The 27881-nt window shown below is 41.8% G+C and overlaps 1 protein-coding gene across 3 annotated transcripts; it reads left to right on the top strand.

The window, feature by feature from the left end:
• Positions 1–27881, top strand: LOC117555132 (importin-13-like). Of its 3 annotated transcripts, none has more exons than XM_034229869.1 (23): positions 1–223; positions 634–720; positions 7065–7190; positions 7272–7628; positions 8155–8408; positions 13601–13741; positions 14128–14269; positions 15253–15419; positions 15688–15808; positions 16221–16368; positions 16497–16678; positions 16912–16938; positions 17209–17343; positions 18490–18642; positions 19273–19353; positions 19477–19614; positions 20454–20550; positions 22646–22698; positions 24280–24346; positions 24498–24556; positions 24667–24756; positions 24889–25070; positions 25809–27881. In XM_034229869.1, exons 2-23 carry the CDS (start codon positions 652–654, stop codon positions 25903–25905), a joined length of 2886 nt encoding a protein of 961 aa, XP_034085760.1. In that variant the 5' UTR covers positions 1–223; positions 634–651; the 3' UTR covers positions 25906–27881. The 3 variants fall into 3 exon arrangements, 2 of the variants coding, with proteins under 2 accessions (XP_034085760.1, XP_034085759.1); XM_034229868.1 differs by having other exon boundaries at positions 22–308; XR_004570362.1 differs by lacking the exons at positions 22646–22698; positions 25809–27881 and having other exon boundaries at positions 19–308; positions 24889–24968.

Below are 27881 nucleotides of genomic sequence, written 5' to 3'. Positions count from 1 at the left end.
GACTAATAAAACACAAAAGTCCAGCCGGTTTTTTTCACTCTCCACATTTAATATTTCGGTCACTTGCTGTTTTGTTCACAGTGTTATTGGGAGGTCCTTGACCATTTACGTTGTGATTACTAGATTTCCCACAGGGCTTGAATGTAGCAGCTCTCAGTGACGGAGCAGAGACAGAGCGGCAGGGAGCTGCCAGCATCGTCTCATACCGTCGCAGGACAGAAAGGTGTGAAAATATCGGTCCTGTAGACATCCTAGAAGTAATACACGGATACGGCATTGTTTTGATAATGCTGTCACACTCTGAAAATGTTAGTATACTCGTTTCGTTTGGCTACATTGTGTACTAGCGTTAAGTTACATGCATTGCTATGTTAGCTAGTTTGGCGTTAGCATAGCGGCTAGCCGTTGCTATAGTATTTTCCTATAGTGTATGTTAGCGTCAGCTAGCTAACTAGCTTGCCGGTTAGCTTCTCGTGTCATTCTTATGTCTACATGTATATATGGTCATCGACTTGACCTCTTAATTACATCTGCTACTGTGGAAACCTGTTGGAAATAGTATTTTCTTTGAGGGGAAGTGTAACGGTGTCTGGCGGCTGCTGAATGTGTTGCTCCTCTTTAATCATTTGACAGCTCCGTTTCGGCGGAGATATGGAGACGCCGGGGAGGATAGCAGCAACACCGGACAACCTGGACTTCACGGTGGAAAACGTAGAGAAGGTGAGTGTTTGGACCACTTGGTCCTCATCAGAAATGTATACAGAACCCGGGGTTTGTGGATTAAATAAGTGGTCTTGTTGCATCAGAGTTTGAGGAGGAAAGCATGGTATATTTATCTGCCGTGTAGCTACATCATGTTAATATTAATACATATACGTTTCATTATTACTAATTTCCCATGGAAAGATAATGTTTGTATTTAGAATGTAGCTCACCCTTTTATTTTTAGAAATACTAATCAAATTATCATTAAAATAACAGGTTGCAGCCCGCCATATCTGTTATTGTAAAATGCTCGGTCTTGTTTTTCTCAGTTGGATTGGATATAATTGTGTGCGTATGCGCGTGCGTATATGTGTGTGTTGACTGTGGCTGCCAGGTTGCTGTGATGAATCTCTGTGCTTGGTGGCCATTGACTTGGACACGATGGGATGGGTGGGGAGACAATGGGGAGGATGGAGAGTCAGAGTGAGAAAGCTGCTCCTGTGGAAGAGTCGATGGGATGGATTGGGGGTCGAGGGGAGGGACAGGGTCGATGTCTGTGACAGTGGCAGTAAAGAAAAAAAGGGGGGGTTAGTGAGAGGAGGGTGGCGATGCGACAGAAAATGATTTGAGGCAGGTTTGAGGGAGAAAAGCACATTCCATTGGGAGAAATGGCTTAGTCTGATATTGGGGTTTCTTGGTAATACAAGTGGAAGAAGAATGGCAAACAAGGGTTAAGGTCCTATCCCTATGGAGAAAAGCTTCTCACTCAGTTCTTCACACAAAGAAAGTGATGCTGTGTTATATTTAGGGGATAGCAGATGTATCGAGAACATGTTATATATTTCCTATCATTCTTCAAAATCTCTGTCAGAGAAAATACTAGTGAATATAAATAATGTTTGCATACCTAAGTAAATGTATAATTCATGCCTGGGAGAATCATAAATAATTATTTAATGATGGATCCTCCCCTGTTTGACAATTGCCGAAACAAACCTGAAACACAAGATAGACAACTGATGGCTGTTTTAACCAAACTAATAATAATAATAAAAAGACTAAAAATAGCAGTACAGTTTTCAAATGTTCAGGTTCCTTATTTTATATTAAGAAAAACATGTAACTGGGAGAATCATAATTCATTTATTATGATATATTAGGGAACCTTTAGTTAAAGCAACTGATACCCAACATGACAGATTTGCATTGATTCTTTTTTTTAAATGAGATCAAGAGATGTATTGGTTCTTCCAGTGTTGAAGTTTCAGTTTCAATGAAAGTGACATTTTGCTTGCTAACATAAACCTTGCAAGCACCAATCGTGCATGTTATTCATCAATAAAAAACAAGTCAATATTCATTCAGTGATTCATTTGTTTATCTGACATTGGAGATGCTTGCATTGGTAAATGTCAGTGTGATGGTGATTCAATAAACTATTTTTAATCAAAAAATATTTGTAGGAACATCAACTGTGTTGTCATTACAGTGAATGTTTAAACACTGAACTTTATAATGATCTGCTTTTCTTTTTTTTAAGACACTTGGAAAAAGTATGAAGCATCCACTAAAATATCATGACAGAATAGCTTGATGTTTTATTCCGATTAATTTGTTGTGGGTTTCTAGTTTAAGGTGCATCTTTTAGATCCTGTTAGAGCGTTCCGTTTTCTCCGAGGGGTACAGCACGCCATCAGTAATCTCATTAACTGATCAAACTGACAAACAGCATCTGAAATATAATTTCCCTTGGAGGCAATGTGCCCTTTAGTAATAACACTACTGTAACATCTCAGAGCTGATTTAGTTTTGCTATAAAACTCAGCTATATTTAGAAAGTATTTTCAGATTATTTCATATTATATTCTTACTATTTGTGTCCGATGATTATTTTCTCTCTATATAAGTACATGTTTTAAATGTAGCTCATTTGGCTTGATGTATTTGTACTAGTTATGTACGGCATTAATAACATGCTGTTGAATAAGAACGAGTTAGAAAACTAGCGTAAGGCATTTGAAACACTCTGATATGTTGCTCTACCAAACGGCAACAAGTAACTCTAAATAAACACTCCACCAGCAGACATGTCATCGTATAAAAGTCGAGTTGCGTTTCCCATTAGATGAGAGCTAAACCAGTTGCTCTCATCTAATGTAAAAAGACCAGCAGTGCAGAATCCTCCCTGCTGTTGTTCAGCAAGACGGTGGAGTGTGTGCTTGTTGAATGCAGGGTGCTGGAGATGATGGTTCCTGGCCCAGTATTTGTACGTGTCCAATAGAAAGCCCTTTGTTCAATCTTGGGTCTGTGAAACAAAGTACCTCATTGTCAGTGTCTTTGTGTGTGTAATGAATGGCCATCTATACTGCCTTACATTTCCGCTCAACTATAATTAGCCTCGTCTGGAGTCACTATTCCAAACAAGAAGACTTTTTTCAGAAAATGTCAGAACTCTGCACATTGCTGTGAACTAGTGTGCTATTGGATTTGTATCATTATGTTAGTGTCCAGACTGACCAACAACTGATTCACCACAAGAAAAGACCAAAGCGCAGTTAAACCGGGTCAGCGTGGGCACCTTGCTCAAGGGCACTTGCCAGCGGTGTTCTCCCTTTTATCACTTGCTTACCTGTCTAACCTTAGGAGGCTGTTCAAGTCAATTCAGTAGGGTTTAACTCCTAAGCTGAGAACTGTTTACAAGTAGTGTTAGGATGGGATGTATGTGACAGCAAGTGTTGTTTTCTTTTAAAAATAGTTGAATGCCATTAACATCAGAGCAGAGCCAACCAGCTTAGGCACTACAGAACACAGCAGAAGAATGTGATGCTGAAAAGTGACGTTTTGAGGTGGCCAGAGAGGATATTTCAAAGGTAAAGAAAAGGGATCATGGGGACCAGTCGTTGAGAGAAGCACATGTTTTGTAGATCACTTGTTGTTTATTTTAGGAGGCTTGTACTACACACTATAATTGATGAAATTACTATTCTGAATAAATTGGTGGAAACTGTCCATGTAGCTGAGGGTTGCACGTTGAGGCTCCTGGTGCAAGGGTTTGTTTGCTGTTAATATGCTGAAATGGTATCACTATTGGCAACATGTTCTTAATTTCTTTCTTGGCTGCGTGCTGTCAACTACCGCCCGCGCACGCTCAAACAAACTTCTCTTCCTTGTTCCCTCATTATTCATCATTCCTCTGCATGTCTTTGGTTCTCACAGTTATAGCACAAGGTCAGTGGTGTGGTGATGCCTTCTGCAGCCCAGCAACAACACTGCCTCCATCACTAGGATGACTTTGATGTGACTCGCTAGGGGGCCGATGGGAGACACTGAACCTACGGCAGCAAGGTGCCGTGTGTGTGTGTGTGTGTGTGTGTGGAACTCTCACAATGCTCCTATTACCTCCGCCTGTATCTTTATTTTCTGTGTGTGTAGAGCTTTCTAATAATGTTTACAAAAGCGTCATGCTGCCACCTGCTTCTCCTTATCTACATCTCTTGCCTTGAAATTAATGAGAGCAAACTTTCTTTCTTCCTTAGATAATGATCATTTTCTTATTTATATCCTTCATATGTTTCTTGATATTTTGTAAGGTAAATGCATTGTTGTGTTTTGACGTCAATGCAGCTCAGGGCATACACTATAGTTATTCTCCTGGGCTTGGTAGTGAGCACATAAGTGTTACAGTAAATCCATGGCTGTGTGTGAGCAGATGGTGAATCCGTCTAGCTGAGCCATGTTTTTTTCATTTCCATCCCTCTTCTTCCTGCTCCTGCTGAAATGGACTATAGAGGAGGCTAATGACCTTGGACAGTGTCTGCCAGGAGCACGCCATCCTCAGGTGAAGCCCGGTGGTTCAGGCACATTGCCACCATCTGTAGATGCATAGCTTATGCATTTGCATTATAGGCTTCAGCTGCAAATAATTGCAACTGTTTCTTGTTGTATGCATGTGGTTTTGCTTGTTTTAGGAAACCTCTTAGTAAAGGGCAATTACAATTTGTGAATGGAGATAACTGGAGATTTTTTAGGAGAAGAAAGGCGGTGGTTCTTTGTTCATTTTGCTGCTTTAATCTTTTCACAGACTGTTTTGTGTCTTGAGCTTTGATAAAAAACCTCGGAAGAGCAGACGCACTCAGACACAGCGCTGTTTGGTGTGGGATCAGGAGAGGTCTGCCATCACGCAGTGGACTGCAGTAATGATCCGCTACTGCTTTGAACTCTGATATCACAGCTTCATTTACTGAAAGGGCAGAGGAGAGCTGACTAACCAAAAACATCCTGACGCTCAATTCATCCTATTTTAATCGCAATTAAGATTTTGGCTTTCAAAGATTATGAAAACAACATAATCGAAATAAAACGATAATTTCATTTAATTTTTTTAATTTTTTTTAATTGTTTTTTCAGTTGAATTATACTTAAAGTTCAGGGTAATCAACTGTTAAAAACATACTGTTCACATTTCTTTTTCAATAAATGGATGTTTTCAAAGTAATCGTTTTTAATAATCGTGATATCAATTATTGACCCAAATAATCGAGATTATGATTTTTGCCATAATCGAGCCGCCCTACTTTTAAGATGAATACGTTATAATGATCCATAGTGAGACCTTGCCGAATCGCAACCCACTAACACACAGTCTATGGTAGTCTGTAAGAAAAACATGTATTTTCTTAGATTCAGTGGTTTTCCTTCAAACTGCTTTAAAGTGCAAGATTCTCATGGATGCTAGTTGGCTAAAAAGACCTAGCAGCAAAGCCAGATGCATATTGCATACACAGAGTACCTGCTGCACTTTAAGGCACCATAAGCTATTTCTCCCACACATGACGCCAGTGGTGTTCAGAGCCTGCTACAGTAAGCTCAGACAGATAATTGTGTTCCAGGATGGCAGACGGAGTGAAACACCTGAGACTCTGCTTCCTGCAGGCATTGACGCTGTATTGATGTTCCTCTGTACAGATGCATCATCATACTCTGTGACCCACTGTGGCTTCCTCTCGGTATTATTCCTCCTCTTGTTTGACAGCCTGAACTTCTTTGATGGAAGGGAATGGGAAGATATGTATATTTTAGAAGATGCCTGAGATAAAGAGGGCGAGCTGACACAGAGAATGAGGCTGGATGGACAGTTTAGGCTGGAGGGAGGTGGATTCGAGACAGAAGAGAGAGAATGACTGCTGGTGGAGGAAGGAGAAGGCTTCAGGGGTAAAGACGAGGATCAGAAGCTTTCTGAATAAAAATGTTTCCCTTTGTTGCTTGTCAGACACTTAGTGGTGGCAGCAAGCAGTCTAGGTTCAGTGAGCATGTTCATGTGTGTATTTTTGTGTGAGACAGAGAGAAAGAAAAAACAGGCATATGTGCAGAGTAGCGCCCAAACCTCTCCTCTCCAGGATTAGAGGTGTCTGTTTAATTAATGCTCTCTTTTCCCCTTCTTTTATTTCCCTCTTTCATCATATATCTACTTTCTCTCTGGCTCTCCTGCTCCTTGTCGTTCTCCCGGCACTCAAGTGCTCATATTACTCCGAGTGAGCGGTACTTCACAGAGTGCTGCTTTCAGGTCATGGCTCTCCATTGTTCAGGTTTTTGAGGTAAACTGTCTGCTATGTGTCTGTGTGTGCTTGCCTGTTTGCAAGGGAGAATTCAATTCTCTTTTCTCAAGGTGACATCAAATATTTATCATCATTCCATCACACAAGAGCTCAAAGGACTATCTCTCTTCTCTCTGCTGGTTTGTTATCTTTATAACCGAGTATTGAATGTTTGCGGCTGCACAATAATATTTTGTATTGCTGCGTTATATATCTATACGTGAAAATATACAGGATGATATATTTGGTATCTGGTATTCCACCAGATGACGACAAAGGACTTGTATACATCTTTTTTTTTAAGCCTAAATATTTTCATACAGTACAAGTGTCTTTTTGCATTTCAAGCTTCCTCTGGACTAGCGGGTACTGCTTTGGTTGATTGATGAATTGTCCAAGTAGGACACTGACGTTGTTTCGCTGCAACACCCTTAAATCAGTGTGAACTAGCCTGTGGAATCTCAGACGGACTTGTGCTGTTCATTAGTCATACAAATGAAAATGTTTCCTTTTTACCAAGCAGTTTAATGAGGTTGTAGGAGGTGTTTGAGTTCATTGGCTATAAACCTGACATCTCACATCCTGTAATGAGACTATTGCACATCGCAATCTCACTGATATAACGATATATGGGACCGACCTATTTGTCGTGTATTTGCAGTCATTTCTCAAATGGACTTTAGACAATGTTTTTAAACTCCTTCATGGTTTTACCATCCACCAATTGTAATCATTCTTTAACTTTTCTTTCTCTTTTTTCCTTAGGCCCTCCACCAGTTGTATTATGATCCCAATATAGAAAACAAAAATCTGGCCCAGAAATGGCTCATGCAGGCTCAGGTCTCGCCGCAGGCCTGGCAGTTTTGCTGGTCCCTTCTGAGCCCAGATAAGGTATAGTATACACCCAAACACACAATAACATGGCAGGAAAGTATTTTGCATCGTTTGTATTCATCTGATCATTTCCCACAGGTGCCAGAGATCCAGTACTTTGGTGCCAGCGCACTTCACACCAAGATTTCTCGCTACTGGTCGGACATCCCCACAGACCAGTACGAGTCTCTGAAGACCCAGCTGTTCTCACAGATTGCCTGCTTCTCCTCCGGCTCCAAGATGGTGCTCACCCGTCTATGTGTGGCCCTTGCCTCTCTGGCACTCAACACAATGCCCGAGGCCTGGCCCGGCGCTGTGTCAGAGATGGTGCGCGTGTTCCAGGAGGAGGGCGGGGGGGTGGACGGGCGGGCACGCTGCCTGGCATTGCTGGAGCTGCTCACCGTCCTGCCGGAGGAATTCCAGACCAGCCGCCTGCCGCAGTACAGAAAAGGACAGGTACGTCTGTGGGGAACATCCCCCCCCCCCCCCGCCAGCAGGTGGTGATGGCCACCTGTCCAATATTCACAGGTTTCCTTTGGATCATTTGCTCACCAGTATGAATCGAACCTGAATACCTTTCTAGTCTAGGGCTGCAGCTATCCATTATTTAGTATCTGATTATTCCATCCAGTCATTTTTTAACAATTGCTTTTGCTTTATTTAAGAGCAACATTTAATAAACATTGTGAAAATAGGACTGGTCCTTTTTAAATGTACAATATATATATAATACATATAATTCATACTTTTTAGAATTTGAGTTACTCAAGGACTCTGCTGCCATATCATTTACCCTCACAATCAAATAAAAATCATTTTGTATTTTTTTATTTTAATTAAATGATCAGTTAAGCTTCATGTTGGTGTATCTTCTGGCACCCGTATAGAAACAACTTAAAATGAGTGTACTCGTTAAGATGGGAACATATTACACATTAGTGATATGCCAGCAGTCTAACCCTCATTATCTTCCTCCCTTTAGGTTCGGGGGGCTCTAGGCCAGGAGTGGGGGTCAGTGTGTCCCTTACTGCAACAACTGCTGCAGAGGACGGACAGCCCCGGGGCGGTGAAAGCTCGCGTGTTGCGCTGCCTGTCATCTTGGGTGCTGCTGGATGTGCCCCTAAGTGAGAGCGAAAGCCTGGTGCACGACTGCTTCAGCGCCCTGCCTGATCCGGAGCTCTTCGACACGGCGGTGGAGGCGATCGTCAACGCCATCTCACAGCCCGACTCCCAAAGGTGTGTACAAATGTGTGACATCGTGAACTCGAGGCAGAACAAATAAATAATGATACAGCTTTAAGCAATGAAAGGTTGTCATTGCTTGGAGAAATTGCACTGGAGCAACACAAAAAAAAGAGGTAGAAGGGTTGGAAACAGAAGGGAACAGAGTGGAAAAATCAAAATGCATTAGCAAATGACTGGCACAGACAGGGTGGGCACTGGGAGGGCATCAGGGAGGCATGGGAGGGAAGTAGTGAGCGAGTGATGCAGGGCAAGTTGACAGCCAGGGGGAGGAGAGCGGCATTTCTCGGTTGGCTGCCATTGCCATGGTTACAGAGCTTGGGAGAGATGTCATCATGCCGTGGTTGATTCAGACATGGCAGGCACCCATTACCCCTCCCCGAGGGAGAGAGAGAGAGGGAAGAAGAGAGAGAAAGAGGGCGTTGGTGACGGGGCGATAAGAGGAGAAGAAAGGGTGCTGAGGAAAGGTGTGAAATTGAGCAAAAATCAAATACTTCATCCTCCTTACCTCTGCAAGAGGGACGGCTCTGTGAAGTTAAAACACACATTCATTAAGCAGAGCAGATGGTGGGAAGACAATTAATTGGATGGAGTTACAGGTAGAACCAGCCGCAAGTGTTACCAGGCGCTTTAGTTAAGTGTTAGTGGAAGAAAAATCAACTAAATGTTATTTCCTTTTTTGCACTTTATCACTTAAAACTGATCTCAGCCCTGTGTGTGTTTGTCAGCTCCTCCCAGAAGTCTTGATCACCCTTGAGACCTCTGTTTTTAAAAGAACATTGCGTGATTTATGGGTTCCCATTTGACGATTTATTTGAATAATTTAAAAGTATGTTGGATGTTTGTTTCCTTGTACTGTGTCTTAATACTTGTCCTTGTTTGATGTTGTGAATAGAGCTGCTGTTATGCAAGAAACATGTCAGATTTGATCTGACAAAGTATTATCGGGATTTTGTGTCCGGGTGAAAAAGAGGGAAAAGTAATGAATCTACTGGAAAACCTGATGCATGTTTCCCCCCCATCCTCCCCAGGAAGTCATAACCCATCCTTTTCATCTTTCTTTGTGTATTCTATCTGTTTTATCTTTTCTCCCACGCTGCCTCTGCTTCTTTGTGCTCTTCCTTTCCCCGTATTCTTCTCTCGCCATCAGTACTAAGCCCTCCTCCCTGTCTCTTGTTCTCTCCCTCTGTTTAAACACATTACACTCAACTCATCTGGGGGGATGCTATTGGTCCAGCTGCATCCTGTTGCCAGGCAACCCATTTCCCCTGTCTCAGAGTGTTGCGGTAATTGCAGCGGGGATCAGAGGTGGGGGAGGTGGGGTGGTGGAGCGAGTGAATAAAGGAGGAGTCACGAAGGAGGCAGAAAGTGTGTAACAGCAGGGCAGGGAGAGGGGAGGACAGCCTCAAAGAAACCTCCGGAATGTATTTTCGCTCGGAGGGGAAACGGGGAAACGACTACAAATCCATTCCGCCCTCTTTAATCGTATCACAAACACACCCAGCCCCATTTTTCTACGCTAAGAGTGCATGACCTGCATTTGCACAGCTCCTTGTTAAAAATGAATGATCTTCTGAGTGCATAAGTGCATACTGATTCTCAAATGTACACACACACACAGTCACTCAGTGAATTGCAGTGGATCCTCGCTCTGCTCTCAGAGTTACTCAGACACAGAAGATGCAGGCCAATACAAGCGCAGGTACAAGCTTATTAGATGGTGGCCAGATTCAAACACATCACAGCAGGGTGGCGCTCTCTCCAGAGGATGCTGAGTCAGCGTGGGCTGCCGAGGAGGGGACTCTGCTTCATAACGCAGGATCATACATTCAGCTGCTGGGCTTATAAAGGGTCCTGAGGGAAATTAGAATGATAAATGCTTCACAGCTCCGGGGTTTGAGATGTATTTAACCTGCAAAGCAGAGGTGAACATCAGCAGCTTTTACTATTGGCCACCATTGTCTTTGCCTTGGCATTTTCTATAAGCAATAAGACTGAAGCGAAAACGAAGGATGCATCGATTGCAAGATTTTCTTGGCCGATTCCGATAAAATAATAGAATAATGAGATCAAATGTTATTTTATACTGTGTTTGTAGATCTTATCTTTTAAAAATGCTGTAATTATTCATTTTAAATACAATATTTCTTTATACAAAACTATTTACAAATCGGCATCCATTTACAAGAATGTAGGTGTGTGTGTATTATATTATGTTAACTCCCACTCCTAACGCACACCTACTCTGCAGAAGGATAAGAAGAGACGGTCACTGCCATTACTCTCAGCAGCATTGGGAATGATTTGCAATATAATATATTTGAATATATTTCCCGCTTTTTTCCCTGATGGTCTGAATAAGTTGGAAAATGTGTCAGTAGTCACTTTGTAGAAATGAAATTGCAAAGTGGGTCTTGCTAAATCTAGCGCGAAATGGGCCAAGTTTGCAACACTGTGTGTGTGTGGCTGTGATGTTTAACGTAAAACCATCTTGTGCGTACCAACTGCCATGCGTGAATTTGACCGGCGTGTGAGAATTTGTCCGGCCAATAAAAAAGATATATGAGACTGATCGGCCAATCAGCTAAAAACCAGCCTGTTTCCACCAGTGGTTAATGGATTGGTGAATCTCTCACTAAAACAATTAGGCGATTAATTGATTAGTAAACAACTGTTTCTCTTTAATAGGCCAAATTGTTCAATGAAAGTGAATTGCTATAGATTAGATCCTCAGAAAAACACAGTTACAGTAGTGTTTAAGGTTGATTTGGTGTGTTTTTTTCTCTTTTTACTCGTAACCTTGCTGTGACATTGATGAATATTCATTGACATGGACTCACGTCCTCCTTATTGACGTTCTCATGAAAGATGAAGCACCGCCTGTATACCACAGAACCCCTTAGGACTGACACATGTGATATGGTTTACATTTATGGCATTCTCACACATATACACACACTCTTAGGGTTACAAAGGGGGGAACATTTCCGGTACATTTCCATGGGAAGTTAAGCTGGGGAATTTTGGATATATTCCATATTGGAAACTTTCCATGGGAATTATGGAATTTATTGGAACCAACTGGGAATTGAGGGTAATGTAATCTAATTGTATCATATCCAAGCATAAATATAAACGTTTTTAGAAAACATCCATGCAAAATGATATAATAAAAAAAAATAAAACAAGAAAAAAAAACATGACATTTCAACAGAACAGGATTTAATTATTTTATTGAACAATCATTTGTTTTATTGAAGAACAAAAACATGAATGTTGAGTTAAATATTACTCATCCCCCCCAACCACACTCATTCAAAAATGTGCTTTGGGCTCAAAAGTGTGGTCCAGTCTTCTAGAAATCACCTGTGCATGTGATGGAGGAATGCACAGTGCCTGTAGGCGGTGTGGTCTCAATAGCCTTGCAGTAAGCAGTGTGCTATGTGCATGTGATGGAGGAATGCACAGTGCCTGTAGGGGGTGTGGTCTCAATAGCCTTGCAGTAAGCAGTGTGCTATGTGCATGTGATTGAGGAATAGCATGGATATCAAGTGTACTTGAATGGCATCTGTTTGTTTTAGTCAAGATTATGCTAAAATATGCTTTCCCCAACTATATTTAAGTTCCCTATGAAGAGCCAACCTTCAATTTAGAAAATTCCCAGTTTATTCCCTTAAATTCCCGTTTATTCCCTTAAATTCCCGTTAATTCCCTTAAATTCCCGTTAATTCCCTTAAATTCCCGTTAATTCCCTTAAATTCCCGTTAATTCCCTTAAATTCCCGTTAATTCCCTTAAATTCCCGTTAATTCCCTTAAATTCCCGTTTATTCCCTTAAATTCCCGTTAATTCCCTTAAATTCCCGTTAATTCCCGTTAATTCCCGTTTATTCCCTTAAATTCCCGTTAATTCCCTTAGACTGCACTGTAACTTTTATCCATGTACTTTTTTCTTTTAATGTTTAATTGACTGCCATGTATTTTTTTTCTTTTAATGTTTATTTTATTAGCTTTTCTTTTTAATGACTGATTTTAAATGCCATTTTCTTAATCTCTTTCATTTTTTGTAAAGCACTTTGAATTGCCTTGTGTTGAAAAGTGCTATATAAATAAACTTGCCTTGCCTTGCCTTGAATTCCTGTTAATAATTCCCTTAAATTCCTGTTAATTCCCATGGAAAATGTCCATCTTTGAAAATTCCTGGAATTTTGCAACCCTACTCACTCTGCTCCGTGACATTCAGGCGCACATACACGTCCTTCATCTCCAAATGTCACCCCTTCACTCGCCTTCATTAAGGGTGACAGGAGGATGTTGTCTGATGTTATCACACGAGCAGATCTGAGCCTGTGTGTGTGTGTTAGTGCACCATTGGGTCCATGTTTAGGTTTGTGTGTAGCACATGGGTGTGTTTAAGAGTGAAGGAATAATAGATGGCTGAGACAGCAGGACGAAGACAGAATGATAAGTGACAGCAGCTCTGAGCTTTGAATAGATTTCCTGGCTCCCTGCTAGATGTGTGGGTTTTTTAGGGTGGGTTTGCTGGATCAGAGGTGGGACTGACACGGGCTGAGATTTGATTTGAGATAAACACTTGTCTTGAGAAGGAGCAATACATATCAACCTAGCTGTGAGCGCTGTGACTCAGTTTGATGTTCACCAGTGGAGCTGCCTGGCTGGGCTATGTTTTTCTCACTTATACAGCACACTGTGCAATGTTTCAACTCATGTTCTTAAACCCTCATCCTATCAACTGGGGTCCCAGCAGATGTTTCCAATTTTTCCTTGTCACTCAATTTGTTAGTAACAGCTTCATATCATTGTTTTTGGTTTCTGTTTTATGTGTGTGTTAAATGATTGCCATGGGCCCTAATTAAAACATAAAAACATGACACACTATCAGGCGGTAAGAGACGCGAGTCATTTTGAAGAAGACAGTCTGTTTTTAGTTTTACAGTTTTTACGTTCCCAAAATAATGTAAAGAACATTTCAGATTTCATTAATTTAATAGTGTTTCAATGCTGTAAGAAGATATAAGCTTAAATGTTGCTTTGATGGTTGTTTCTTCCAATTGGTATCTCTTGGGGTTACCAGAGAATTCAGTTTGAATTCCCTGTATGTTAAACTACGTAGCTAGTATCAGGGTTCAATGAACTAACTAATGTTTTTTGTTTGTTTGTCTTGTAGATATGTGAACACCTTGCTGAAGCTGGTTCCTCGAGTGCTGGCCCTCCAGGAGCAGCTCAGAGAGGCAGTTCAGAGCGGGGACATGGAGACCTGCCACGGTATCTGCCGGATCGCCGTAACGCTGGGAGAAAACCACTCCAGGTGTGTGTGGACACAATTATAAAGACTTTATAGTGCTTTTATCATGGCCTTAATGATTTCTATACATGTCTCAATACCTGTTTAGTCTTGGGAACGGTTCCAGTTTCCAGTTTAGAAACCAATCCTAACAAAAAGGCCTACTATAAACAGTTTTCCTAACATGAATTTGTCATGCAATATTCTGTCCCAAGTAGACACTGTGCATTCTCCACTTCTGTATTGTCAGGTATTTTAAATGTTGCCATGTCTACTGCCTGAATGACGCAGCGTAAGAACGTTTCTTTAGAGGAACTTCAATGGAGAATTTGATAAGCTGCTGTGAAGGGTTTAGAGTAAGCCAAATGACTCTTTTTCTTTCTCTCTCCTCCATCCACCTCTCTCTGCAGGACTCTGTTGGAGCAGGTGGATCACTGGCAGGGCTTCCTGGCTCTAGTCAACATGATCATGTTTTGTACGGGCATCCCTGGCCACTACCCGGTCAACGAGACCACCAGCTCGCTCACACTCACCTTCTGGTATACATTACAGGTAGGGAATGTTAACATCTGATCTGAAAGATAAAGTCACGTTGTGGTAATAAAAAGAGTACCTCTGGCATGATTGACACACCTTTTTTCTCTAGCCTCATCTTTACTAAGCACAACAAACCTGTCCACAAAATAAACTTTGCACATTGAAGTCTGGTTAAGATGAGAACAAATGCCAAACTTCACTGCATCTCATCAAAAGGTGTTAGTCTGTGGAATAACTGTAATGATGCACTGAAATATTGTACAAGTCTATCTAAACTGAAAGTATTGTTTCGGAGCCAAATCATTAATGGTTATGAACAGGACCTGTAAAATCCCATTTGTTATTTCTTGTAATTTCTTTCTGATTGTTTTGTAAAAAACCAATTAACAAGACAAACATGTCGCTGATGACGATGACCTAATATTCTATTTATAAGGAAAATGTATGCTAGAGGGGGTAGGACCAGAAACGGTTTTTTTAAGCTTCTTCTTGCCCTGTTGAACATGACGGAGACTATTTGAGAATTCATTTTTATTTATTTGTAATTATTTATTATTGTTATAATTATTATTATGAGTGAAAAAAAAAAAAAGTGTATATATTATTATTGTTGTATGTTTTGTTTCTGACATGTTCAATAAATTGACTAAACATTTTTTTTTTAAAAGATTGAAAGAAATCATCTTTAGATCGACCATATAAAAAGACCACTCCCTGCACATCCTTATTGAATGAATGGTCTTTATTGGTCTTTGTCTACAGGTTTCAAATAATACAATATGACGGCTTTTCTGACAATGTAACAACAAGGTTACGTTTTCAGACAATATCTGCTTGCACAAGGTTTGAGCAAGCAGATCATTTATAGTTTGTATTACAAGATGTATTTCTTCTCGGTTATGAACAGATGATTTGTCTTCGGAAAGCCTGTTTGAGTGTGTAAAGAGAATATGTCTTGTTATGTTCCAAACCCAAGACAGTTGTTTTCCTCTCCTCAGGATGAAATAATGTCGTTTGAGACGGATAAGCAGGCGGTGTATCTGCAGGTCTACAGGCCGGTATATTTCCAGCTGGTGGATGTTCTGCTACACAAAGCCCAGTTCCCCACGGACCAGGAGTACGATTCCTGGTCGTCGGATGAGAAAGAGCAATTCAGGATCTATAGGTGTGTATTTGTGCATGTGTATGCCTGACATGTTGTACTGTGCATGCTCATTTCTGCTGCACACTGTTTCGCAAGAGCGTTTCAGTGACAGTTGTAAGCGTTTTAGAAATGACTCGATGACAGGATGATTGGTCAGTATGAGTGTGTTTTGCTCTAATAGACTCTCATTGCAGCTGAGAGGGCAAAACCTGCGTGTCAGCTAGATTAGCAAATAATAATCTGAGGTTACATACTTCTAAAACGTGTGTGTGTGGATGTGTGTTCTCAGGGTGGATATCTCAGACACACTCATGTACGTGTACGAGATGCTGGGAGCGGAGCTGCTGAGTAACCTGTATGAAAAACTAGGAAGACTGTTGACTAATACCGAGCAGCCCACATCATGGCAGGTGGGTGACACATACACAGACCAGAAAAGAGATCAAGTGAACTATTTTCAGCTTCTTTGTTGCACACAATCCAGTACTGAAAATGTGTCATAGCAGATTTGTTACGACAGTACTTTTTCTATTTTTCACATTACTATATTTATTTTTGTTTGCAAGTCCACTTCATCAATTCAAATAAACCTAAGTGAAGAGTTTATTTACAGGATTCAAATATGTGGATTTTCGGTTAGTTTCCATTTCTGCTGTATCATTTTTCAGTTATCAACTGGTGCTCAAAAACAAACTAACCCTCTTCCTCCTCCTCCTCCTCCTCCTCCTCCTCCTCCTCCTCCTCCTCCTCCTCCTCCTCCTCCTCCTCCTCCTCCTCCTCCTCCTCCTCCTCCTCCTCCTCCTCCTCCTCCTCCTCCTCCAGCACACAGAGGCCTTACTCTATGGCTTCCAGTCGATAGCGGAGACGATAGATGTGAATTACTCTGACGTCATCCCCGGCCTGATAGGACTCATCCCCAGAATCAGCATCAACAACGTGCAGCTAGCGGACACAGTGATGTTCACTATAGGTGAGATTCATGCGTGGATTAAAAGCATCCCAGCACATGTTATAAAAGTCAAATCGAGTGTATTTTCAGTACAGGGACACAAATATTTGTATTTAGTCCCCAAACTTGTGATCTGTGATCCCCTCTAGGTGCGCTGGCTGAATGGTTGGCAGACCACCCGGTGATGCTCAGCAGTGTCTTGCCCTTGGTACTACAGGCTTTAGGGAACCCAGACCTTTCTGTCTCATCTGTTTCGACACTGAAGAAGATTTGTCGGGAGTGCAAATACGACCTTCCGCCCTACGCAACAAACATAGTAGCTGTCTCTCAGGTACTTGTATATCTATTTTTAATATATTTTCTTTACCCAGTTCATCAAAAACGAGAGCCAATTGCTGCTTTTGCAGACTTTGTCTTATGTAATCCTGCTTTCCAGAAATAACATTCACTCTTTGAAATGACTTCAGTGGTATTATTTTGGAGTTACTTTTTACATCTAATTTTGGCTTTGTTGTGCTTTCAAAATGATTGAACTGTCACACTGACTTTCTCTTTTCTCTCAAGGAGGTGCTTATAAAGCAGATCCACAAGGTGAGTGTGTGCTCTCTCACATTCACTTTCTTCTTTGTAAGAATTGTGTTACATGTTTCCAGCCTGTAGTTTAAAGAACACATGTTATGTGTTGTGAAATCACTTCAAAAGGAGTGTTTGGATGGCTTGAAGTGGGATTGTCTTCGGTACTTATTCAAAGTCAGTGAAATACCGACGGTAGATGGCCTCACTTCAAAACATCTGAATGATCCCATTTAGCTCACGGCCTCCTTGAAGTGAAGGTTAACCTGCGATCATGTTTTCTCGCAGACGAGTCAGTGTATGTGGCTGATGCAGGCGCTCGGGTTCCTGCTCTCCGCTCTCCCTGTGGAAGACATCCTGAAAAACCTGCACTCTCTCATCACCCCCTACATTCAGCAACTGGAGAAGCTAGCAGATGAGACGGTGCGTACACTGAACAACATGTAACAGCGCTCACACACACACACACAAACACTGAGTTAGCCCAGCTGGACTCTGGCCAATAGGAACAGGCCTTGTTTCTGTGTGGTGACACTGCAGTGGAACATTTCTCTGCGGGACCAGATTGGATTTGACCCTGCACCATGGGCTAGTGACTCACATGGAAGAAGTGAAGACACACTTTCTCTCACACACGCACACAGCACAGCAGGGAAGACTATTTGAACTCAGAAAAAACAGACACCCTTACAGTAGGTCATTTTTACACGTGCATGCACCAAGTCATGCAAAAGAAAATGCTTTACCCTTTTCTAAATGTCAGTTCTACTACAGCCACATCTGCGCAGCCACATCTCTGGATGGTTCAGATGTGGAGCTAATATTATCCAATAATACACAGTTTTGATATATTGTTATAAGTTATATATAAGTTATAAGTTCTCCTTGTTCTGACATCAGTAAAGACTTCAGGCGGGGTGGACATGGATGTCAGCTTAGATGAAGCTTCTCTCATTGCGTCGGTCCCTGGTTCACCCTCACAACACACACACACATACTGTCTCAACCATCCTTGCAGACTTCCTCCATCTTATTGTTTATCGCCTAGATCTTTGATGTATTGGCATTACATCAGACTAGAAAATCAGGCGCTGTGTCTCTGGAGGCGAACAAATAGTGGCACCTAGTGGCGGAGACCCTCGGGTTACATTACATCATGGGGGGAATGACCGGCCTGCCTGCGAACACAGATGAAGTCACTCTAAATGTGTCTTCCTGCCGAGTGTGCACACACTGTTCTCGTTTTAGAGCGAATGTACAGGAACAGCATCAGCATTGTAAGGGGAGGGAGCTTTACGGAGAGATGTTGATGTAAGAGTCCTCTTCGTGGTATTTTGGCTCCGTAACATCACCATGGAGACAGAGCAGTGATTTAAAGACTGCTAGTGAAAACCTAATCAACCTGAGGTGTCACTGAATGTCATCGCTGGTATGACAATGAGCAATTACCTTCTTTCGGTCACATTGTTGAAACAGCTGCCTGGTGACTGCTGGTTTTCCAGTGAAAGCAAAGATTTTCTAGAACAAATTGACAATTCCAATAATCTGTTTCTTTTGTTCTTGTTGCAGCCCAATCCCTCCAATAAATTGGCAATCATCCACATCTTGGGGCTGCTTTCCAACCTCTTCACTACGCTCGACATCAGCAAGCAGGACGATGAGTCAGCAGACGGCTCAGCACCACCGGTCAAAACTGCCCCTCCTCCACCAGGACCAAACCCAGTCAGTAATCACACTCCTTCACCATTGTCATCGTCGTGTCATCGTCAGGCTGAATCTATGCATGATAGATATTTACCATATGTTTAATTAAAAGTAGCAATATAACTTGTTTTCTTTAACTTATGATGATGATAATAATAATTTAGTTGATGTTGAATTCACAATGATTCAGGGCTGCATAATTATAACAACACCTAGGTTTGGATTGGTTCCCTATGACCTCCCTTTCATTATGCCACTCTGTCTTCCACTGGGTATGAATGAACGATTTATGGCAAAAAGCCCTGGAAAACAAATTGCAGTACGTCCTGTTCCGATGAAAGTAGCTAGATGAAGTCATACATTTGCTCCGGGACGTTGACAAGTTGTCTTTTGCCGCTTTAAAGGCTTCGTAATCCAGCACACTGCAGTTTGATAGTGATGAAATGCAGTGGTGCACATGCTGCTCGGAGCAATGTGAGCGCCTCCCCCCAGTGTCGCTGGTTAGAGGGATGAGGGTGCTTTCTCACTCAACCATAGTCTTAAGTCATTCTGCTGATAGGCATGCACTCATGTGTAAATGCTAAATGCTACTGCTTATTTAGGACTGTCTTTTCATTCCTGTTAAAGCGTTTTACTTTGTGTTTTCAGGTGGTGGTGGTTTTGCAACAGGTGTTTGCCCTCATACAGACGGTACTCGGTAAGTGGCTGAACGACTCGCAGGTCGTAGAGGTGAGTCTTCGTCACGTGCATCCACGTACTGGCAGAACTCTGTTTGTTTTTTGTTCTTTGAAAGAAATCAGTCCACATAATAAGATGACATTTCAGTAAAGCCGATCTCATGTTGTCCCTCAGGCGGTGTGTGCCATTTTTGAGAAGTCAGTGAAGACTCTTCTCCACGACTTTGCTCCCATGGTGTCTCAGCTCAGTGAGATGCTCGGGCAGATGTACAGTACCATTCCCCAGGCCCCAGCCCTCGACCTCACACGACAGGTACACACATAGATAAACAGTAGTAATCGTCCTTGAATTCTTCCATACAGAGAGGACTGCGTAAGAGATAATCAGCTAAGCGCCAGTCAGCCCAAGGTTAATGAGGATACAGTATAAAACTTCATTCACAGTTACAGTATGTATTTGTGACAGTCCTCTCCAGCATCATTGGTTTGTCCACATAATCTACACTGGAAGATGTAATGCTAGGGAAACCTTATTTCTTGTGCACATGGATTGTAGCTCATGATCTTTGGATTCAGATTAATTCAATCAAAAATTCAAACTGGAAATGATGTTTGAAAAAAATACATTATAATAAATCTGTTTGCACGGCTGAACAGGAACCTTTTTCTGTCAAATTCAGACTAAAAAAACTGGGCACTCTTCAGAGCTTGTTCTCTCACTGTGCCTTCAGTCCAAACGCCATGACAATAAAAACTTTGCAGGGTGCAGAATTTAGATTTTTGAATCACCAATGCACTCGAAACATATTTAACAAGAAGACAAACCTGACACTTTAAAATACGAGTTACAAAGAGGCAAACGGTGATTATTTAACCACTGCAATACTTGAATGAATGTAAATGAATTGTGGAGTGCCTTCTTCTTCATTGTTTAGTACTTGACATATTTGATCTACAGTTACACAGAGTAACCACTCACCTCTTATTTCTCACACAAAAATATGACACAGACCAGTCTCTGTAACACAGGTTTCCTCAGGTTTCTGCAGTGCATGTAAAGACCACCTATGGTTTCCTGCCGTAGTCTGATTTCCTATAGTGTGTGTGCCGGTGAACTCGGCGAGTGTCTGATTTGAAGTCCTGCTGTTTCAGATGGTGCATATCTTTGCCAGTGAGACAGACCACTTCCCACCCATCAAGGCTCTGTTTGAACTGGTTACCTCGGTAACGCTGTCCATCTTCCAGCAAGGTAGGGGGTCCAGCAGGGGCGGGAGTGTGACAACTGTCAAATCTATTGAAGACTGTGGTACCTTTTTAAATTCGGATCATATTTGACATTACAGCATCCAACAAATGTGTCAAACATTTTAAACAGGTTGCTTAAAATCAGTTGTTTATTATGACAATATACTCACATTTGTTTCTGCGATTGAAGACCGACGCGATGTTGCTTTTTCAGACACAGAATAGGATACAAAAGGTTGGAGGTCACTGGGCTCTGTTGCCACAGTCGACCTTTAAATGTTTGCTCTCATTACTCAATAATGGAGGTTGTTCGTCTGCTTGATGTTTTTGAAGTAACAAAAGTCTCAACTGATCAATTGATCAATGCTGACTGTTCCGTTTCCACTGATAAGCATTGATTAAATCTTCGTCAAGACTAATGTTTTCCATGTTTACCAGTCTAGTATTTGCTTATTTATTTATTTGGATTGACTGTTTCAGTGTTTAGGCTGCATGAAAATGTCTTTCATTTTGTGAAATGTTGATCAGAAGCTTCTCAATGTGCGTGACCCCGGGGATAGTCTAGATGTTTACTTAACATAAAAGGGACATGAACGAGATGATAACATTTCATCCTCCAAACTTGGGTTAGGATTCCAGCGCTGTCTGCCTCCCCCCTTTCCTTTGTGTTGTCCCCCCTTTCCTGCTTTGACTGGTTTAGTATTGGCTGCCTCTCCTCCTGCTTCTTAACTTTTCCTTTTTTGAGCAGGTGCCTCTCAGTAGACAGTATCAGGGCAGGATACATTCACAGCACAGAGACCTCTAGCTTATTCAGTTGGCTGACACACACTATAACATGGCAATGCCGGCCAATTTGCTCTGTTTGATCAGGGGTTGTAGTCACTCCAACATTAATCTTAGAGGGATAGTTCATCCCAAAATAAAAAAATACATATTATTCTTACCTGTTTCCCTCTAGATTGTTTTGGTGTAAGGTCCAGAGTATTGGACATATCGGCTGGTGAGATTTCAGACTTCTCTCAAATATAATGGAACTAGATGTAACTTGATGGTACGAAAGGCCGTGAGCTAAATGCGATCGTTCAGATGTTTTGAAGTGGGGCCATCTACTTACTAAGATGACTTTGTCGTGTAGTTTCATGTAGGCACTATTTTCTTTCAGTAGAGCTACATCCTGCTGGGTGTAGCCGAGTGCCATCTGGTTCCCTTATATTAGAGAAAAGGCAGACATTTCTTTAGCCAACATCTCCATCACTTGGCATCTCATACCAAAAGTTCTAGATGTCTCTTGATATATTGCACTTCATGTCGCAGGAAAAAATATAGATTTTTGATTTTGGGGTGAACGATCTCATGTAAGGCGTCTGAGAAAAAAACAATGTTTGAAAGTCAGGAATCTAAATGTCCAGAAGCTTCTTCAGGAAATGTGTGTTGTAACTGTGCATCATTCTGCAACACTTTAAAAAGTCTTGTAGTCTGTGTCCAGCACAAGGGGGGAGGTACTGATATCAGAACATATCCTGACCTTTGAGTGTGATTCATACAGATGGCTATGGGCTCACCTTTGAAGCAAAGGGGCTCTGATTGACCAGCTCTGAATGGACCCTCGACAGAAACCTCCTCCCCAGAGGCACCGTCTGAGAGGAAATGTGTTTCTTCTTGTCTGATCACATTGATGCCAGCGGTGCCTCTGGGGAAGGAGCTGAGGGGGGGGTTCATTCAGGTTTGGTGCCTCTTTCCCTCCAAACTGTAACAGTAACAGAGGTGCCTCCTGGGTTCCCACTCCAAACCCACTTTTGTTTCTTTAGGTTTTTTATTTTTCTCTCGTTACTTCTTTCTTTCTCTCCAAACAGACCCATGTCTTTGTCTTCTGCCTGTTTTCTGTTTTTGGTTGGTCTGTTTTACCAAGTCTCTGCCAAAGCTTCATATGCCCCCCCCCCTTCTCCCCTTCGTTCCTTACTCACGTGTGAATTATTTCAATGAAATATTTTTGAGTTCTCTTTTTATTTCCACATGACTGTTGAATCTATTAAGTTGCTGTTTGTATATTATTCTTATTCTCTTATGATTTCTTAAGTTTCATCTTTATTATATTTTAGGACCCAGGGATCATCCTGATATTGTTGATTCATTTATGCAACTCCAAGCTCAGGTGTGTTTTTGGTTTCTTATTTCATTCACTTTGGGTTTCTCTCTTTTTCTAATTTCTTCCTGTTTTCTCTGTTCTTTTCTGTCTCTCTACCTCTTTCCTGTTCTTTGTTATCGGGCCCTCCGGGGTCCCATCACATAGACGAGGCAGTGGAATGAACTGTGAGGGAGATGTTTGAGAAAGAGACGTCGCTCTCTCCTCAAATGCTTCATTTCTAACAGTCGCCTCCCCGCACAAAGTACAGTTAGGGTCCTCAGTTTACCTGCAAACACCACCATCTCAGCCTGATGTGCTCATGAAAGAATACAAAACAGTAATAGCTCAACAATAAGGTGTTATTATAATCACCCCTTTGCTGACTTAATTAACTGATTGGAGAGAAACGGTGGTATAAATTGTGAATGACCTAAAAATCACACTGCTGTGGTAAGGTGTTATTAAGCAGATGTTTCGTGATGTGTCATTATTCATCACAAATGATCATTTATTTATTTATTTATAACACTACTCTGTAAACATGCTGTCTCATTTGGTGAGAGTACTTTGCATATAGAAGGTTTTCATCCAACTAAGACTGTAACATGTGGGGGTATTCTCATGACTCACAGAGGGCCATGTAATCCTTCTTTTAATGAACATATTAGTTAATAATGCCGCTCAACAGGCGGCTTATAAAAGAGATAACGTGTCTACTTGTATGTGGACATCCCAATTATTGACTATTTAAAGCACTTTTACTTTCCCTTTCACTTCCGTAAAGTCAACATCGGGGCTCATTTGTTACGTGAAAAAACACAATTACTCTCACCGCCTTAGATGAAATATAAGTTAATGCGCCACTTTTGGGAAGATGGTGTGAAGGTATTGCGTTGGGGTCCCAGGTGACTGGTTAGTCTCGAGCACAGTCCTCCTCTGAAGTCATTCCTGCCCAGAGCCAATCAAAGCCCCAATTAATTAATATTCAACTAATATTAATCGGTTCAGACAAATTGGCTGATGGCTCTTCTGTTTTATATTTTTGTCTTCCGTCTTCATTCTTCTTCCTTTGTTTTCTATCTTTGGATAGATCTGACCTTCATCTCTCTCCCTCTCCCTCTCTCCTCTCCTCCATCCTGAATGAGTTCATTATTACAAGATGATTATTTCTCTTTATCTGCACATGTTAATTAATTACACACTTCTGTTGCATATTCAATCCAGTCAGTCAAAACAAAAGTAAAGTTTCAAATTCAATTGATAAAAAAAAAAAACTAAACCATCATTGCCTTTAGTTTGACTTAAGTTTCCAATGATTTCAAAGTTTGATTTTTTGCAATTTGTTTGTTATACCTGCTGAGTTCTGCATTGGAGGATCTCTGTATGAGTTTCATATAGTTGTTCCTAAACACACGGAGAGAGTACTATAGCCTGGTAGGCAGATCTGCTCTCAGTCCTGTGTTGCTGTCAGATCCGTCTACCAGGCTGAGCGGGTATTGTTGATAGCAGTATTTTGAAGGAGCTTATGCAGTGGAATGTGGTGAAGCAGTACCGTTTGGGTCGGGGCTCACAAACATGCTCTTTTTAATGCCTTTATCTGCCTCTTAGGCCCTCAAACGGAAGCCCGATTTGTTTTTGTCTGAGAGTCTTGATGTGAAAGCAGTGTTCCACTGTGGTGAGTTTGCACATCGTTTACACACACACACCCCAACACACTGTTCTGCTACAGTTCCTGAGAAATGTGTCCTTCTCTGATCAAACTGTAACGTTTTGACACCATCCTTCAGTATTTAATTTATGTTTCTGGCTCTTTTCCCCACTTCTAGGAGTTCTGTCACTCAAATTTCCTGAGGCACCGACAGTCAAGTCAACATGCTTGTTCTTTGTGAGCGCACACACACACTCGCACAACTTGAAACCCTGCCATAATCTGCATCTTTTTAAACGAATCCTTCGTCTTTAACTTTTAATGATAATTCTGTGTTTCTGCCTCAGACTGAACTGATACCCCGCTGCTCAGATGTGCCTCCTCTGGCTCGGGTGATGCAGGAGGACGGCAAGCTGCTGATGCAGGCCGTGCTGGAGGTGAGAAGCATGCACCACACTAAACATTCACTCAAACGTTTCATCATCTCACTGTTGCTGCATTCTGCTCATCAAACTTCTCTTCCTGCGGTAATTAAGTCCCTGTTGTCGTATTTCTTCCCCTCTCTTCAGGGCATCGGGGGCGGGGCGTCTCGGAGCCTCATGGACCAGTTTGCAGAAGTGATTTTCTCTCTGAACAAGAACTGCTTCTCTCTACTGGTCGTGTGGTTGAAGGAGGCGCTGCAGCCTCCTGGGTTCCCGTCATCGCGGGTCACAACTGCACAGAAAGATAACTTCTCACAACAGATACTCAGGTAACGCAGCCGGACATTTGTCATTTACAGGCTTATTGAGTGCTGCAGGCATTACGTTTTTCTGGTTGGTCAACACAGAAGTTAGCAAAGCAATTGTTCGTTGTTCAAAAAGCTAAATAAATGTTTCCATTGAAACTTTTTTTTATATTTGTATAGCAAATTTGTAACAAAGAACTTTGATATTTACACTTTGTTTAGATTAGATGAGTTTCCCTCTGTTCGGGGTTCCGAATATGTCTTCAGTCTCATTTAGCCACTTTTTAGCAACCATCTTTTTTGTATACACTGAACAAAAATATAAACGCAACACTTTTGTTTTTGCTCCCATTTTTCATGAGATGAACTCAAAGATCTAAAACATTTTCTATATACACAAAATAACCATTCCTCTCAAATATTGTTCACAAATCTGAACAAATCTGTGATAGTGAGCACTTCTCCTTTGCCGAGATAATCCATCCCACCTCACAGGTGTGGCATATCAAGATGCTGATTAGACAGCATGATTATTGCACAGGTGTGCCTTAGGCTGGCCACAATAAAAGGCCATATATATATATATATATATTCAAAAGATGTACTCGATTGACTTCGAGACATAGGAACCTTTACTCTACGCTCCTTCCTGCAGCACTCTATTGGATAATGACACAAACCAGTTGGTCACCCACATGACTTTTTGCATAATCTAATTTTGTATGTGTGCCCCTCTCTTTACTGCCCCCTCCTGTCCTGCAGAGAGCGAGTGAACAAGAGGAGGATGAAGGACATAGTGAAGGAGTTCACACTACTGTGCAGAGGGCTCCACGGTACAGAGTACGCCGCTGAATACTGAAACTCTACCCTTGAACTCTCACCAAACCGTGACCTCTGCCCCTCAGCGCCAAACAGCTGGATGCCACAACACAGCTCTCAAAAATCATTGAATGATTGTAAAGATAAACCCGCCCTGCTGCAGGACAAGACATAGAACCAATCCAGCACGGACCTGCCATCGGATTAATGGACACGCATTAAATCCCCGGTGGCTTTAGGGAGGCTGGTCTCTCTGCTCAGATTTTTTTCTGTTATAAGATTGATTGTTTCTCTCTCCTCTGATTTCTTTGGAAGAGCTTCGAGCAGCACCCCCAGCATGCTGCCTCCTCTATCTCTGTCTTGTTCTGCCTTTCTAGATCTTCCTGTGGTTCCTAGGTTGTTTCCTGGTGATTAGCATCCATATGAAATTGGTAGTGGTATCGTACGTAGCTACTTGACATTATTTTTCAGAAATAAATCAAATGAATTATATAAATGTTTATATGTAAACACATATAGAAAGATGGTGGTTGTCAGTCCTGCTGCTGCTAATGGGAAGAGAAAAGGACCAATGCCAGTAGGGGATTCTGCAGGAGAAATGGCATGAACACAATATGTACTCCCAACCATCCCCCTGTGATCTCTGCATTTGCCAAATTATCATTGTGAATCTGTCCTTTTCCCTGTTTGTTCTATATGCCTTTAATGGAGAGTAGAGAAAGAGCTATACAAAAGCATAACTGGACTATAAATGGTCTGCTTTCCCACCCTGTCCTCTGCAACCAGGGCTGTACCTCATGTACATACAGCCCCACCCAGTCATACTGCAGTCTCCTCGCATCGTAGAAAGGTTTCTATGCATTGGTCCCTTAGGTAAAGCAGGACTGCCTACAGCGAAGGCTAGAGGGAAAATGGATCTAAAGTAGCTGGCAGTGAAAGGAGGCAGGAGATGGAAACTGAGTGTTTGGAGGGATTTATAATCCTGGCGAAGGACTGCTTAGTCACTGTAATCGTGCAAAAATATTAATCAAGGTGTGCATATTAACAGTTATTGCCGAACACTTCTGTGTATGTGAGTGTGTGCGTGTGTTCATACCCGTACGTATGAGAGGTTGCGTGTGCACAGATGTATCTTTTTCCACTTGTTTAGTGCACTTATATTGGACCTACAGTACACATCCATTACTTCCTCCTGTCTTTTTAACAAAGAGCTGGTTCATTTCTTCACACCACACTCATTTAAACTACTCTTTTCTTAGAGACTGATCAGACACGTCCAGTATCTCACCTCTGCTGCTCACCTGCAATCACACCCATCTATTCAAACCTCCTTATCATCTGGAATGACCAGCCAGTGATAATCCTTGAGCAGAGTCATCTATCCATCTGTTATTGACAGCAAATACTCAAAAGTCATTCATCCATCGGGTCACTGCCTTGGAGAGGACCAAGAAGGATTAGAGTTCAGTATCACACCGTAACATCTCTGAGAAAGTTATTCAGCATTTGCAACAAGAAATAACACTGACATTCTGTGCTCATCCATTATGCCAGAGACATTATCTGTGACAGCTGTAGAATACACTGTTTAGTGAATCAGCAGGACCAGTTGATATCTAATAACACTCAGCGTCCAAATGTACCTTGTGGTCTATGCTAAACTTTATCTCAGACTAATCCTTCTGTCTTATCCGAGGTGCCTGCAGACATGTAGCATGTGTGTGTTTCGTGGGGGGTTTCGGGGTTCAGGGGACAAACATCCAGTGTGTAAGACGCTGCAGAAAGACCCGAGGCAGGACTCGGCTCCGGAGTGAGCGTCACGCCTCAGTCTAATTTTAAACGGAGAATAATTGGACGATCCTCGGTCTGTATTGTGTTGTCATTCTGAGTTAGGATAATAAAACACTGTCACAGTCAAAGAAAGAGAAGTGGATGAAGAAGGGGAGGGGGGGTATGAAATGTACATTGTTTTTTTTGTACCTTGGCTTTAATTTATTAAATATATCTAAGACTGCA

This window comes from Gymnodraco acuticeps, unplaced genomic scaffold, assembly GCF_902827175.1.
Source record: "Gymnodraco acuticeps unplaced genomic scaffold, fGymAcu1.1, whole genome shotgun sequence".
In the NCBI taxonomy this organism is placed as follows: domain Eukaryota; kingdom Metazoa; phylum Chordata; class Actinopteri; order Perciformes; family Bathydraconidae; genus Gymnodraco; species Gymnodraco acuticeps.
This window is presented reverse-complemented; position numbering and strand designations above follow the sequence as displayed.

Coding starts and splice junctions, on each gene's coding strand:
- LOC117555132 (XM_034229868.1), top strand. CDS start 288: ATGCTGTCACACTCTGAAAAT. Junction 309..633: donor TGCTGTCACACTCTGAAAAT/GTTAGTATACTC, acceptor ATCATTTGACAG/CTCCGTTTCGGCGGAGATAT. Junction 721..7,064: donor CGGTGGAAAACGTAGAGAAG/GTGAGTGTTTGG, acceptor TTTTTTCCTTAG/GCCCTCCACCAGTTGTATTA.